This window comes from Myiozetetes cayanensis, unplaced genomic scaffold (genome assembly GCF_022539395.1).
Source record: "Myiozetetes cayanensis isolate MyiCay16 unplaced genomic scaffold, myiCay2020 scf1, whole genome shotgun sequence".
In the NCBI taxonomy this organism is placed as follows: Eukaryota; Metazoa; Chordata; class Aves; order Passeriformes; family Tyrannidae; genus Myiozetetes; species Myiozetetes cayanensis.
Genome location: NW_026086604.1, coordinates 22,381,086 through 22,395,719, shown reverse-complemented (window position 1 = coordinate 22,395,719; position 14,634 = coordinate 22,381,086). Strand labels below are relative to the sequence as shown.

The 14,634-nt window shown below is 45.4% G+C and overlaps 2 protein-coding genes across 4 annotated transcripts in view; one reads left to right on the top strand and one right to left on the bottom strand.

Annotated features, from left to right (window-relative positions):
• The window catches only part of LOC126640759 (RING finger protein 151-like), a 29,867-nt gene extending 24,580 nt beyond the window's left edge, over positions 1–5,287 (top strand). For 2 of the 3 annotated variants that reach the window (XR_007629130.1, XR_007629128.1), the window contains exon 8: positions 4,619–4,740. The gene's annotated coding sequence lies outside the window, so the exon portion shown is untranslated. Of the gene's footprint in view, positions 1–4,618; positions 4,741–5,151 lie in introns of those variants that run through there. The other variant, XR_007629131.1, reaches the window with a different exon arrangement.
• A 515-nt stretch (positions 5,288–5,802) lies between these two features.
• Positions 5,803–9,280, bottom strand: LOC126646668 (uncharacterized). The gene is made up of 3 exons (XM_050328133.1): positions 9,244–9,280; positions 6,208–7,383; positions 5,803–6,050 (listed from the first exon to the last, which is right to left on the bottom strand). Exons 1-3 carry the CDS (start codon positions 9,248–9,250, stop codon positions 5,803–5,805), a joined length of 1,431 nt encoding a protein of 476 aa, XP_050184090.1. The 5' UTR covers positions 9,251–9,280.
• Between the last annotated feature and the right edge of the window lie 5,354 nt (positions 9,281–14,634).

The window sequence follows — 14,634 nt, the reverse complement described above, 5'->3', positions numbered from 1 at the left end:
AGGATCAAGGTTTTTGAGTATTTCAGGAATTATGACAAGTCCTTTTCTTGTGGCTTCTGACGTAGCAGGGAGTAAATAAGTATCATCACCTGAAACTATTGCTGAAGGAGAGACAGGGATTAAATTTTTAGGGGAAAAAAGGACACTAGATGGTGGAACTGGTGTCAGCATGATCCACGACACACTCACAGTTCGGTTTCCCCTCCGTTGATATTGAAGAGGTTCGGAATGGACTGGCCTTGAGACAGCACCTGATGGCACTGGCACTGAGTGGAGGCATTTGGTGTCTTCGCGCTCCTCCCAGCGCCTGGCATCCAGTTTCCCTGTTGATCCATAGATCTTCTCTGTGGAGGTGGTGTCCTGAAAAATCTCAGAGGTTTTTTAGTTAGATTTGGTGATTTTTGGGGGAGGGGTTGGATATTAATGTCAGTTTTGAATCTACAGTCTGCTGTCTAGTGTCTCCCCTTGCAATAGCGAGTACAATTATAAGGTGGTAAATTAGGCTTTGGATTGGCTTTCGGATAGTTTCTTTGATAATGTCCATCCTCCCCACAATTAAAACATTTTTGAGAAGATTTAAGTGCAGCAGCAAGCAATTTAATCTTGGATTTTTGTGATCCTACATTTTGGCAGGCGTCAATCATTTCGAGCAAGGTAGGCTTTTTAGATTTCTTTTTTTTTTTTGACACTCTTCATTAGCCTTTTCAACCACAAGACTTTTCAATAATACTTCTTGGGAGGCCTGGTTTAGAATATGTCTTGAGATTGCTTCCCAGAGATGGAGTGGATGCATCCGCCACTGCTTTAAGTGCTGGTAGAGTGTTATGGTTCGGACCTGGCTCCCTGCCAAATGCCCAAACTCACAGTAACAACCCCCTTCCCCCTTCCTTCTTCCCTTGGGGCAAAGAAAAAAAACCATAGGCAATTGTCTTGTTGTAGAAGATCAGCATCAGATTGCAGTTCTCAGGACATCTGCATCAACCACGTAGACAACTTTCTTATTGATTTCCTTTTGTTTTAACTCTCTTATTCTGACCTCGAGTTTGGAAGTGGGTTCACCATCCCACTTCTTCATGTTTTCTCCCTTGCTGCGCAGATAAGACCACAGTTGATTATGTGATCTACGTCTGGGGTTTCCTCTCCTTCTGTGTGCTAAGGAAGGAGATCATGAATGAGGCTGGAACCAAGATCGAGGTCGAAATTGTGATTGAGACCGTTTTATTGGTCTGTCTCTATAGTCTCTATTATCTCTGTCTCTATAGTCATCTTCGTATCTGGAATATTCATGAGGCCTCTCCATTGCTTCCCTAGGATGGGTAGGTCGGTGTTGGGCATTGAAGACTCTTCCAAATTTTCCGCTATGGTCCTTATCCATGAACACATGGTGTCCACGTTTGGTTCATCTGTCTTGGGATTGTCTACTGCTCTTAAGCAGTTGTCCCAGGTTGGACTTGGCTCCCAGCCAAGTGCCTGGACCTCAGGGACAAAGCCTTCCCCCTCCCTCTCACTCTCGTGCAATTGATCGAAAAGATCACGAAAAAGAAAATCAAAAGAACCCAAATCGAACTGAATTTAAGTGAAGATTTGCAGGTGATAAGAAACATATATATATAAAGGTAAATTATATACAGGAATCTCCCCAAAGGGGAAAAGGGAAGGAAAGGGAAAAGAAAAGGAGCAAAAAGGATATACATAAATACTCTCCAGAGATAGCGAGCCACACCACACAACTGCCGGTACTTTCTGCCTCTCAAGGCCAACCAGATGGTGCTAGGCCTCACTACCTCGCCCGACAGAGCGACAGCAAAGCCAATTCTGCCTTCGGTCCACTGGAAGAAAGAGAGCGACAGCCTCTCTCTTATTTATACTCTGCTTACGTAAAATCGTATGGAATACTGGGAACATGGCCTTACTTCCTTGGTTGCAACCTTGTCACCAAGGAAGGCCTAAATCTTAAAACTACTACATTCTCCACCCCTTATTCCATACTATTTTTTTGTAACACTTATATGTCATGTATTTGCTTATATCCCACGTATATATATACGTATTTATATATATAGTCCTTGGAGAAGCTTGTCTTGTGGTAGAAGATCTGCATTCAGCATCAGTAGCTCAGTTCAGATCCTTGGCACTTTGGTTACAATCACAGTTCAGGTTTAGGACTGGTTCACTGTCTCATCGTCAGATACCGGTATCAGCTTTGGTCAGGTCTCTCTCATTTGGCGACTGGTCTCCTGTAAAACAACTTGAAGCACAAAGTTAGTTTTTCCCCAAGGATAAATTTCCTTGAGGCACACACTGTATCTTTCCATCCTTCCTCATCACCCACCAGGTGTACCCTGGCCCTTGAGCAAAAACAACTCCACGAATGGGTTTGTCCTCGCCCGAGGTAGGGGTAACCCAAACAGCTTTACCCAACATACCTCTCAGGTGAATCACTGGAACTTTGTCTCCATCTACAGTGTGGAGGGATTCTGCTTGGGCAGGGCCAGCTCGATTGATAGAGCCTCTAGTATTTACCAACCAGGTGGCCTTGGCTAGGTGCTTATCCCAGTTCTTAAATTTTCCCTCACATAGTGCTTTTAAAGTTGTTTTTAACAGTCCATTATACCTTTCAATTTTTCCAGCAGCAGGTGCATGATATGGAATGTGATAGACCCATTCAATACCATGCTCCCGTGCCCACGTGGCCACTAGATTATTCTTGAAATGAGTCCCATTGTCTGACTCAATTCGCTCTGGAGTGCCATGTCTCCATAAGACCTGCTTTTCAAGACCCAGAATGGTATTTCGGGCCGTTGCATGGGGCACTGAATATGTCTCCAACCATCCAGTCGTTGCTTCCACCATGGTAAGCACATAACGCTTACCCTGGCGGGTCTGTGGCAACGTGATATAATCGACCTGCCATGCTTCTCCGTATCTATACTTGTCCCAGCGTCCACCATACTATAGGGGCTTCAATCTTCTTGCTTGCTTGATAGCAGCACAGGTTTCACAGTCGTGGATAACCTGGGAAATAGTGTCCATGGTTAAATCCACCCCTCGGTCTCGTGCCCATCGGTAGGTGGCATCTCGGCCCTGATGACCTGAAGCATCATGGGCCCATCTGGCTAGGAACAACTCTCCCTTATGTTGCCAGTCCAGGTCTATTTGTGACACTTCAATTTGCGCAGCTCTATCCGCTTGTCTGTTGTTACGATGTTCTTCGTTGGCTCGACTCTTGGGTACATGGGCATCTACATGGCGGACTTTCACATCTAGTTTCTTTACTCTAGAAGCAATGTCCTGCCATAAATCAGCAGCCCATATAGGTCTTCCTCTACGCTTCCAACTCATGTTTTTCCATCGCTCTAGCCATCCCCATAGGGCATTGGCTATCATCCATGAGTCGGTGTAGAGGTAGAGCCTTGGCCATCCTTCTCTCTCTGCGATGTCTAGGGCCAATTGGACGGCTTTGAGTTCTGCAAACTGACTCGATTCGCCTTTACCTTCAGTGGCCTCCACGACTTGTCGGGTGGGACTCCAAACAGCTGCTTTCCACTTCCGGTTCCCTCCTATAATACGGCAAGAACCATCAGTGAAAAGAGCATAACGCGTCTCTTCATCTGGCAGTTGATTATATGGCGGAGCTTCTTCAGCTCGACTCACTGGCTCTTCTTCCTCTTCATCTGCCAGACGGAAGTTTCCACCTTCGGGCCAATTAGTTATGATTTCCAAAATTCCGGGGCGATTCGAGTTTCCAATTCGGACACGTTGCGTAATCAAAGCAATCCACTTGCTCCATGTGGCATCGGTAGCATGATGCGTAGGAGGCACTTTCCCTTTGAACATCCAACTCAGCACCGGTAGTCGGGGTGCCAGGAAGAGCTGTGCTTCAGTGCCAATCACTTCAGAAGCTGCTTGTATGCCTTCATATGCCGCCAGTATTTCCTTCTCCATAGGGGTGTAGTTGGCTTCAGATCCTCTGTAGCTTCGACTCCAGAAGCCAAGTGGTCGCCCTCGTGTTTCGCCAGGCACCTTTTGCCAGAGGCTCCAGGAGGGACCGTTATCTCCAGATGCAGTGTAAAGTACATTCTTTACATCTGGTCCCGTCCTAACTGGTCCAAGAGCCACGGCATGTGCAATCTCTTGCTTGATCTGCCTGAAAGCCTGCTGTTGTTCAGGACCCCATTGGAAATCATTCTTTTTACGGGTCACAAAATAAAGAGGGCTCACAATTTGGCTGTACTCTGGGATGTGCATCCTCCAGAAGCCTATGGCTCCCAGAAAAGCTTGGGTCTCCTTTTTGTTTGTCGGTGGAGCCATTGCTACAATTTTATTGATGACATCGGTTGGAATCTGGCGCCTTCCATCTTGCCATTTCACCCCTAAGAACTGGATCTCTCTGGCAGGCCCCTTGACCTTGCTCTTCTTAATGGCAAAACCGGCTTTGAGGAGAATCTGGATAATCTTCTCTCCTTTGTCGAAAACTTCCTTTGCTGTGTTCCCCCATACAATGATGTCGTCAATGTATTGTATGTGTTCTGGGGCCTCACCCTTCTCCAGTACAGCCTGAATCAACCCATGACAGATGGTGGGACTGTGTTTCCACCCCTGGGGCAGTCGATTCCAGGTGTATTGCACGCCCCTCCACGTGAAAGCAAACTGCGGCCTGCACTCTTCTGCCAAGGGAATGGAGAAAAATGCATTTGCTATGTCAATGGTAGCATACCACTTCGCTGTCTTGGACTCCAGCTCATATTGGAGCTCCAACATGTCTGGCACAGCAGCACTCAATGGCGGTGTGACTTCATTTAAACCACGATAGTCCACTGTCAATCTCCATTCGCCATCGGATTTGCGTACAGGCCAAATGGGGCTGTTGAAGGGTGAGTGAGTCTTACTGACCACCCCTTGACTCTCCAACTTCCTGATCATCTTATGAATAGGGATCACAGCATCTCGATTGGTCCGGTATTGTCGCCTATGCACTGTTGAAGTGGCTATTGGCACTTGTTGATCATCGACTTGCAGGAATCCTACAACAGAAGGATCTTCTGAGAGACCAGGCAGGGCAGACAATTGCTTGGATTTCTCCTCAGTCACCGTGGCTACACCGAAAGCCCATCGGTACCCCTTCGGGTCCTTGAAGTATCCTCTTCTCAGGTAATCAATACCAAGGATACAGGGGGCTTCTGGCCCTGTCACAATGGGATGCTTTTCCCATTGGTCTCCAGTCAAGCTTACTTCGGCCTCTACCACTGACAACTCTTGCGACCCTCCTGTCACTCCAGAAATAGACACAGTCTCCATAGTCTTGTGTTCAGACGGCATTAGTGTACACTGGGCACCGGTATCTATCAAAGCCCGGTATCTCTGTGGATCCGATGTGCCAGGCCATCGAACCCACACAGCCCAGTAAACCCGATTATCCTTCTGGTCCCTTTCCTTCTCCTGGCAGAAGGCAGGGTCCCTCTATTGGTCATTGTCAGAGCATTCAGTGTCAGATATCCTCTTTGCTCCACCAGCGGCCTTCTTGTTGTCAAGGAAGTGGACTTCAGCCTTCTTGTGTTGTGGAGATTGCAATTGCTTTTCCACAAAATCCGCATCAACTACAAAGACAAGTTTCTTATTGGCTTCCTTCTGCTTCAGCTCTTTCACTCTGGCCTGAAGTTTGGAAGTGGGTTGTCTATCCCATTTCTTCATGTTCTCTCCCTGTTCGCACAGGTAGGACCACAGCTGATTACGTGATTCGCGTTTAGGGCCCTTCCTTCTGTGTGTAGGGGGAGGAGTTGTTGACCGAGATCTGGACCAAGATCAAGATTGGGGTCGAGCTCGTGGTCTAGATCGCTTTACTGGTGTGTCTCTGTAGTCTCGGGAAACGCTGTCATCTCTGTCTTCGTAGTCATCTTCATAATTGGAATATTCATAATCTCCTTCCATTCTTCCCTTAGAACGGATGGGTTGACGTCGGACATCGGACAGATCTTCGAAATTTTCCGCTATGCTCTGTATCCATTGACACATTGTTTCTACATCTGGTTCATCCAACTTTGGATGGAATGCTGAAATTAGGCAGTTGATGTATTGTGCAGGGGCACCTTTAATTACTTTTCTCCACACTGGATTGGTACATGGGAGACTCGCAGGGTCTAAGATATCATAATATCCGGTTACTAAAGATGAGTTCAAGCATGGCCAGTTCCCGTAGATATTGAATACCTTCTTCCGCAGTTGTCCATTTTCCTGGAGAATTTGTTAAGTACTCTTTAAATGGATATCTCTCTCTCACAGCATTAAGGATCCTAAGCCAGAGACTATGACTATATGGCTCTCTTGCAATTCCTTGTTCAATCTCACGGTCTCGAGCCAGGGATCCCAACTGCTGTGCTTCGTGACCTTCCAGCATGTGGCTTCTAGCTCCATTATCCCAGCATCTTACCAGCCAGGTTAGAATCCGCTCACCAGGCCGGCGACTATAATCTTTTCTCAAATCCCGGAGCTCTGCTGGGGTCAATGATCGTAATACTTCCGATGTTCTCACGACTCCCGCTTCTGGATCGACATCCCTCCTATCCATTTCCACTTCTCTTTTGACGTATCTGTGTGGAACTGTTTCCACTCTGCCTCTCTCACGTGGAGGTGGAAATGGAACATGCCTCGGGGATGGGCTTCTGTGTTGTGGAGGTTGAGGCGGGGGCTGTGTCTGCTGCAGGGATGGTTTTCTGGCTTGTGGAGATGGGGACCGAGCACGGCGCCTGGATGGGCTTCTCGCGGGTGGAGGTAACGAGTAGTCCTCTGGACCCTGGGATGAGGATTTCAGATAGTCCTCCATCTCTTCTGTGGAACAGTCAAGAAGAGTGTATTCAGGTGTCAACACTTTCCTTGGCTTTTGTGTTCCATCAGGCATCTGAGCTGCTGCCCCTTCTTCCTTCGGACGCATCCCCCTCTCTTTTGGACGCGCCCCTAATTCCTTGGGACGTGTTCCTTCTCTCACAGCTAGTTCTTCTTCTTCTTCAGTTACACGCCTCAGTCGTGGGGCTAGGCTTGTGGACCCTGCATCATCCCTTATCCACATCTTCTTTTTTGTTATGGGGGCAATAGTGATTTCAGGATCTGTGGTGTGGGCCCCAGTCTTGGTTGTAGAGGTGGCTGGAGTTCCCATGTTCATAAAGTCCATAATTGGAACTCCAGTGTCAGCAGGTTTGGTCCAAGCTGTGCTGGCTTCAAGTGGCATCTGGACTCTGGTTTTGGTGGACTCCATTCTGACTGGCATAGTTTGTGTCCCTGTCTCTGCCTTAGCCTTCTGAACATAATCTACAGCGGCTCGATAAGCACTAGCCAGGCCCCAGCATAGGGCAAAGATTTGGGTATTTGGATCCTTATATGTAAGACAACCTTCCATTAAACAATGGGTTATCTCATTAGGATCAAAGGCCTGTGCTGCCGTGAAGTCCCAAGTAATGGGAGGTGCCAAGCGTCCGATCCATTTACCAAACTCTTCCCATGCTCCTTGCCAACCAGGAACTGCCCTTTCCAAGTCCCTTTCCAAAGCTCCAGCTAACCCCTTTGAGGTACGGCCTTTCCTACAACAAGGGAACCAGCGTAACACAATCCTTCCAATTTTAAATAGCATGTTCATCACATTCATCATAAACCAAATTGTTGCCACACAATTTAGATAATCATTGGAGGCAACAGTCAGTTTGGGAATTTCTAGGATCCAGCGTTTAATGTCAAGATAGGAAGAATACCTTTCCCAGATGTCTCGCCAATTGAACACTGTTGGATTTGGATTGTCCCACATGTAGTAGCCTAAAACAGGTGCGAAAGCTGCTAAAAGTACATTAAAAATTAAGAAAGTGGCCATTATTTATATAGTTGTCCTCAATGTTCTTAAACAAGAGGTATATTTATATAAACAAATCCCTCTTGGCTGCGATCCTGGTACCGTTCCCAAACAAAGTCAATGTTTGGCAGAATTTGGCCACCTGCCCAGAAATTGTTACCAAAACAACCTCCTGGTTATCTCGGTGGAACCTCCAAAAATGTCCCAGGTTGGACTTGGCTCCCAGCCAAGTGCCTGGACCTCAGGGACAAAGCCTTCCCCCTCCCTCTCACTCTCGTGCAATTGATCGAAAAAATCACGAAAAAGAAAAGAAAATCAAAAGAACCCAAACCGAACTGAATTTTAAGGGGGAGATTTATATATATATATATATATATATATACAAAGAAAATTATATACAGGGAACCCCCCAAAGGGGAAAAGGGAAGGGAAAGGGAAAAGGAAAAAGGAATAAAAAGGGATATAACACAAATACTTCCCTCCAGAGATAGCGAGCCACACCACACAACTGCCGGCACTCTCTGCCTCTCAAGGCCAACCAGATGTGCTAGGCCTCACTCCCTCGCCCGGACAGAGCGACAGCAAAGCTACCTTTGCCTTTGGTCCACCGGAAGAAAGAGAGCGAGAGTTTCCTCTCTCTCTTATTTATACTCTCGCTTACGTAAAAATCGTATGGAATACTGGGAACATGGCCTTGGTTCCTTGGTTACAACCTGGTCACCAAGGAAGGCCTAGTCTTAAAACTACTACAGCAGTTGACATAAGATGCAGGGGCACCTCTAATTACTTGCCTTCCCATCGGCTCTGTACAGGAAATCTTCTCTGGTTCTAAGCAATCATAATAGTCAGGGTTACAGTAAATGAGTTCCAGCATGGTTAATTCTTGTAGGTATTGGACGCTGCCTTCTGCAGTCATTCCTTTTTCAGAGAACTCATTAAATACTCTTTAAATGGGTGTTTTTCCCTCACAACATGGAGGATCTAGAACCAGAGACTGAGATTATATGTCTCTCCTGCAATTTCTTCTTCAGTTACACGCCTCAGTCGTGGGGCTAGGCTTGTGGACCCTGCATCATCCCTTATCCACATCTTCTTTTTTGTTATGGGGGCAATAGTGATTTCAGGATCTGTGGTGTGGGCCCCAGTCTTGGTCATAGAGGTGGCTGGAGTTCCCATGTTCATAAAGTCCATAATTGGAACTCCAGTGTCAGCAGGTTTGGTCCAAGCTGTGCTGGCTTCAAGTGGCATCTGGACTCTGGTCTTGGTGGACTCCATTCCGAGTGGCATAGTTTGTGTCCCTGTCTCCGCCTTAGCATTCTGAACATGATCTACAGCGGCTCGATAAGCACTAGCCAGGCCCCAGCATAGAGCAGAGATTTGGGTATTTGGATCCTTATATGTAAGACAACCTTCCATTAAACGATGGGTTATCTCATTAGGATCAAAGGCCTGTGCTGGCGTGAAGTCCCAAGTAATGGGAGGTGCCACACGCCCTATCCATTTACCAAACTCTTCCCATGCTCCTTGCCAACCAGGAACTGCCCTTTTCAAGCCCCTTTCCAAAGCTCCAGCTAACCCCTTTGAGGTACGGCCTTTCCTATAACAAGGGAACCAGCGTAACACAATCCTTCCAATTTTAAATAGCATGTTCATCACATTCATCATAAACCAAATTGTTGCCACACAATTTAGATAATCATTGGAGGCAACAGTCAGTTTGGGAATTTCTAGGATCCAGCGTTTAATGTAAAGATAGGAAGAATACCTTTCCCAAATGTCTCGCCAATTGAACACCGTTGGATTTGGATTGTCCCACATGTAGTAACCTAAAACAGGTGCGAAAGCTGCTAAAAGTACATTAAAAATTAAGAAAGTGGTCATTATTTATATAGGTGTCCTCACTGTTCTTCAACAAGAGGTATATTTATATAAACAAATCCTTCTGGGCTGCGATCCCGGTACTGTTCCCAAACAAAGTCAATGTTTGGCAGAACTTGGCCACCTGCCCAGAAATTGTTACCAAAACAACCTCCTGGTAATCTCGGTGGAACCTCCAAAAAATGTCCCAGGTTGGACTTGGCTCCCAGCCAAGTGCCTGGACCTCAGGGACAAAGCCTTCCCCCTCCCTCTCACTCTCGTGCAGCTGACCGAAAAGATCATGAAAAAGAAAATCAAAAGAACCCAAACCGAACTAAATTTCAAGTGGAAGATTTATATATATATAAAGAATATATGTATATACAGAAAATTATACTACAGGGAACCCCCCAAGGGGAAAGGAGGAAGGGAAAGGGAAAAGGTAAAAAGGGATACAAAGCAAATACTTCCCTCAAGAGACACAGTGAACTGCACCAAACAACCACCAACTCTGTCTGCCTCTTAAGGCCAACCAGATGCGCTAGGCCTCACTCCCTCGCCCGGGCAGAGCAACAGCAAAGCTACCTTCACCTTCGGTCCCCCGGGAGAAAAAGAGAGCGAGAGTTTCCTCTCTCTCTTATTTATACTCTTGCTTACGTAAAAATCGTATGGAATACTGGGAACATGGCCTTGGTTCCTTGGTTACAACCTGGTCACCAAGGAAGGCCTAGTCTTAAAACTACTACAGCAGTTGACATAAGATGCAGGGGCACCTCTAATTACTTGCCTTCCCATCGGCTCTGTACAGGAAATCTTCTCTGGTTCTAAGCAATCATAATAGTCAGGGTTACAGTAAATGAGTTCCAGCATGGTTAATTCTTGTAGGTATTGGACGCTGCCTTCTGCAGTCATTCCTTTTTCAGAGAACTCATTAAATACTCTTTAAATGGGTGTTTTTCCCTCACAACATGGAGGATCTAGAACCAGAGACTGAGATTATATGTCTCTCCTGCAATGTCTTGTTCAATATCACAGTCTTGAGCGAGGGATCCTAGTTGCTATGCTTCTTGACCCTCTACCAAGTGGCTTCTGGCTCCATTATCCCAGCATCGTACTAGCCAGGTGAGAATTCGTTCACCAGGCCAGCGGCTGTAATCCCTTCGTAGATCCCGGAGCTCTGCTGGGGTCATTGTTCACAATACTTCACTTGGTTCATACAACTTCCACTCCAGAATAAGGGTCTCTCCTGCGTGGAACCATTTCCACTTCCTTCTGACATATCTACGTGGAACTGTTTCCACTCTCTCTCTCTGCTTCTCTCACATGGAGGTGGAGACTGAGCATGCCGTGGGAATGGGCTTCTATGTTGTGGAGGTGGAGGCAGGGACTGAGTACACCGCGGGGATGGTTTTCTAGATTGTGGAGATGCAGACCGAGCACAACACCAGGATGGGCTCGTCACGGGTGGAGGTAATGAATAGTCCTCCGGACTCTGGGATGAGGATCTCAGATAGTCTTTCATCTCCTCCGTTGAACAGTCAAGAAGGGTATAGTCGGGTGTCAACATTCTCTTTGGAGGTTTTTGTGTTTTATCAACAATCTGTGCTGCTGCCCCTTCTTCCTTTGGACACGTCCCCTTCTCTTTTGGACGTGCTCCTAATTCTTTGGGGCGTCCTTCTCTCATGGCTACTTCTTCCTCCTCTTCCTTCAGTCAATACTTGGACTGGATAAATTCCCTGCAAGGGATAATTCTTAGTCCCTTTACTCCCTCTTCTTCAGTTACACGCCTCATTCGTGGAACTGGACTTGTGGGCCCTGCATCCTCTCTTATCCACATCTTCTTCTTAGTTAGGGGGGCAATAGTGATTCTCGCATTGGGTCTCCGTCTCCATCGTAGCCTTAACATTAGAAGTTGTAGTTTGAGTTCCAGTGTCCATGAGATCTACAGGTTGGACTCCAGTTTCAACAGATTTAGCAGAAGCCGTGTTGACTTCAAGTTGAGTCTGAGTCCCTCGCTCAGTTGAATTAATAGAGACAACACTGACTTCAGGTTGAGTCTGAGTTCCACACTCAGTCGACTTAGTATACTGAGACGGCACTGGCTTCAAGTTGAGTCTTGATTCCGACGTCTGTGGACTCAATAGGGGCATCATTTATTTCGGGCGACATAGTTTGACTTTCTGCCTCAACCTTAGGCTTTCGAGAGTGGTCTATGGCAGCTCTATAAGCCGTTGCTAAACCCCAGTATAAAGCAAGGAACTGCATATTTGAGTCATCATATGAAAGACACCCTTCTGCTAAACAATATGCCATTTCATCTGGATTGGGCACTTGTTCTGGTGTAAAATCCCAAGCAATGGGAGGTGTCACACGCCCTACCAACTTGCCAAAATTTACCCATGCTCCTTACCATCCAGAAACTGGCCTTTCCAAGACCCTTCCCAAAGTTCCAGCAAATCCTCTCGAGGTCTGGCCTTTTCTACAACAAGGAAAGCAATACAACACCATTCTTCCAATTTTAAATAACACTTCCATTACCTTCATCAGTAATTGTTGCTGAACAATTTTAGTAAAAATTGGAACCGTTTGTAACGATGGCGATCTCCTTTAACAGGCCTTTGATGTCAAAATTAAGGAAAGGGAAATACTCCTCCCATTCATCCCCAGTTGGGCGTGTCCCTATAGGATAGCCCAAGACAGGTACAAATATAGATAACACAACAAAACAGGTAGGTAGAATAGCCATTGTTACATTATTTTCTCTGTTGTCTTGTGCGAGCCTCAAGGGAAACTTCACACACACCAATATGATGTTTTAGAAGCTCCGACTTTATTGAAAATTATGCTTTCTTTTATACAGTTTAATAATTACCATATATGTGACTATTTAACTTGTTATTGGTTACATACACAAAGCACAAGTTGTTCACACGACTAAACTACATCTTTATTGGTTAGCTAATATATCTTTTTTTTCTAAATTCTTCTTCTTCTCTATCTAGCCATAACACTCTATTTATATGCCTCTTGGCTGGTTTAACTCAGCCTCCCATCCGCAGTTGCTGTTTTCCTCAACCTCCAGATGTCCAGTCCTTGTTGCATCATCAAAAACACTCAGTCCTTGAAACTTTCCTCAAATCCCCATCAGCTGGTCCACTCCTGTCCTAACCCAAAAAGTCCCTAATTCTCCTTCATCTCCCCCTTTTTCTTTATTTATGACCCATATGTTTTTTATCATTCTTGCAACTATTCCTTGTAAGCATTGCAGAATACATGGTACAAAGATTACAAAAAGCAGTATAACTATGCCTATCATAACAGCCCTTTTTACTAAATCATTAAGCCAACCAGTAATTCCCCAGTTCTTAAGCCATTGATCAAATGTCAAATTTTTCATATTGTCTTTTAACTGTTTAAGATGTGCATAGATAGATTCTGAGTGGTCGGACAAATTCACACAACACATTCCCTCTACATCTTCACATCCGTGGCCTTGTGCTAACAACAAGAAATCTATTGCTGTACAATTCTGTAACACTGCATGTTGGATACCGTCTACATCAGTTGTCAATTCTGAAATTATTTTTGAGGTGATATTTAGTTGTTTTACTGTCCAGCTTGCTAACTTTTTCACCAACTGCAACGCTTTAGCAGTACCTATGGGGGCTACCATTGCTGTTATGTTTGTTGGCACATCCCAAAACTGAACATCATCCTCGCACTTAGGCCCTAATTGATATACTGATCTTTTCACTCTTTTTGTAATGTTCCAAAGGTATGATTTAGCAGTTGTTTCATGGTTAATTTAAACATGGTAAGTTTTCCTAAATAACAAGGACCTCCTGCAGGATTGCTGGGTATTCCTGGCCATGCTACTGTCTCCACATATCAAAAGCATACCTTTAGGCAATGCTAGACCAACAGTGTTGTTTCCCCACACATCACTGTATCGGCATTCAGGTGGGCTGTGAGTTGAGTCCCTTTCTAAAGTGCCACATTAGGAGAAACAGTTTGTACTAAATGTAATTGAGTTAATCCATTCACAAGTTTATCAGCTATTTCCTTGTTTCCTTTGAACATTACAGCACCAAATTTTGGCACTAGGGATCCTAATAGATTTAATTCCTGGGGTTCTATGATTGTTTTATTCAGGGCCATTATGATTTGTCCTTGCCACCACGCAGTATAGTTAATGCCAGGGTGACGGACCTGTGCATTATTATTAGCTTGGGTGTCATTCCATGTTATCACTGTCTTATTGTTCACAAAACCTTTAAACCATTCAGGTGCGAAAGTCAGTACTCCTATTAAACAAGTTCTAAAGGGATCTCCAGGGGTGGCCATAGATAGACAAAACGATTCCTGTCCTGTTTCATTTGCAGTGGTTACCCATATGTTGCTTCTGGGTTCTATTTGAATCAGTTGTGCCTAGATGAGACATATCCATGTCCTTATGACTGCCAGGGATAACCATGTGGCCGTCTCCTTCTCCATAATGTCTTTTCACGCTCCTACTGATGATCATCCACTGTGTGACACCGAGGTACCACAATATGCTGTCCGCAGTCAAGCTTTCCTACTTCAGCTTGCTGCAATAACTGTTGCCTAAGGGTTTCAGTAATTATGCTAAAAGTATAGATTAACTGTATGCGCACCTCTAAACTTTCAATTAAATCAATTAAATCATGTATTTCTCCTTGCCAACCTAAAGCATCCCGGGCCCATTTACATGGGTCCAACATCTATATAAATTACCAAAGCATACTAAGCATGTTAAATTGGAGCTTCCTTCTTGCTTTCTAACAATTCTCCACGTACAACATCTGCAGTTATGACAATCTACTCATATCCACGCTCTGCACGTGTACCCGTGTTGTGGGCACAGTGGCATGGCTCTCTGATCTAGCTACCGTGCTTCAAGAATACTGCGTATGCTATGCAGT

Excerpts from the sequence above, each read along its gene's own strand:
- LOC126646668 (XM_050328133.1), bottom strand. Across the intron at positions 6,051-6,207 it reads ATGGACAACTGCGGAAGAAG|CATTCCATCCAAAGTTGGAT; the intron begins GTATTCAATATC and ends GCCTAATTTCAG.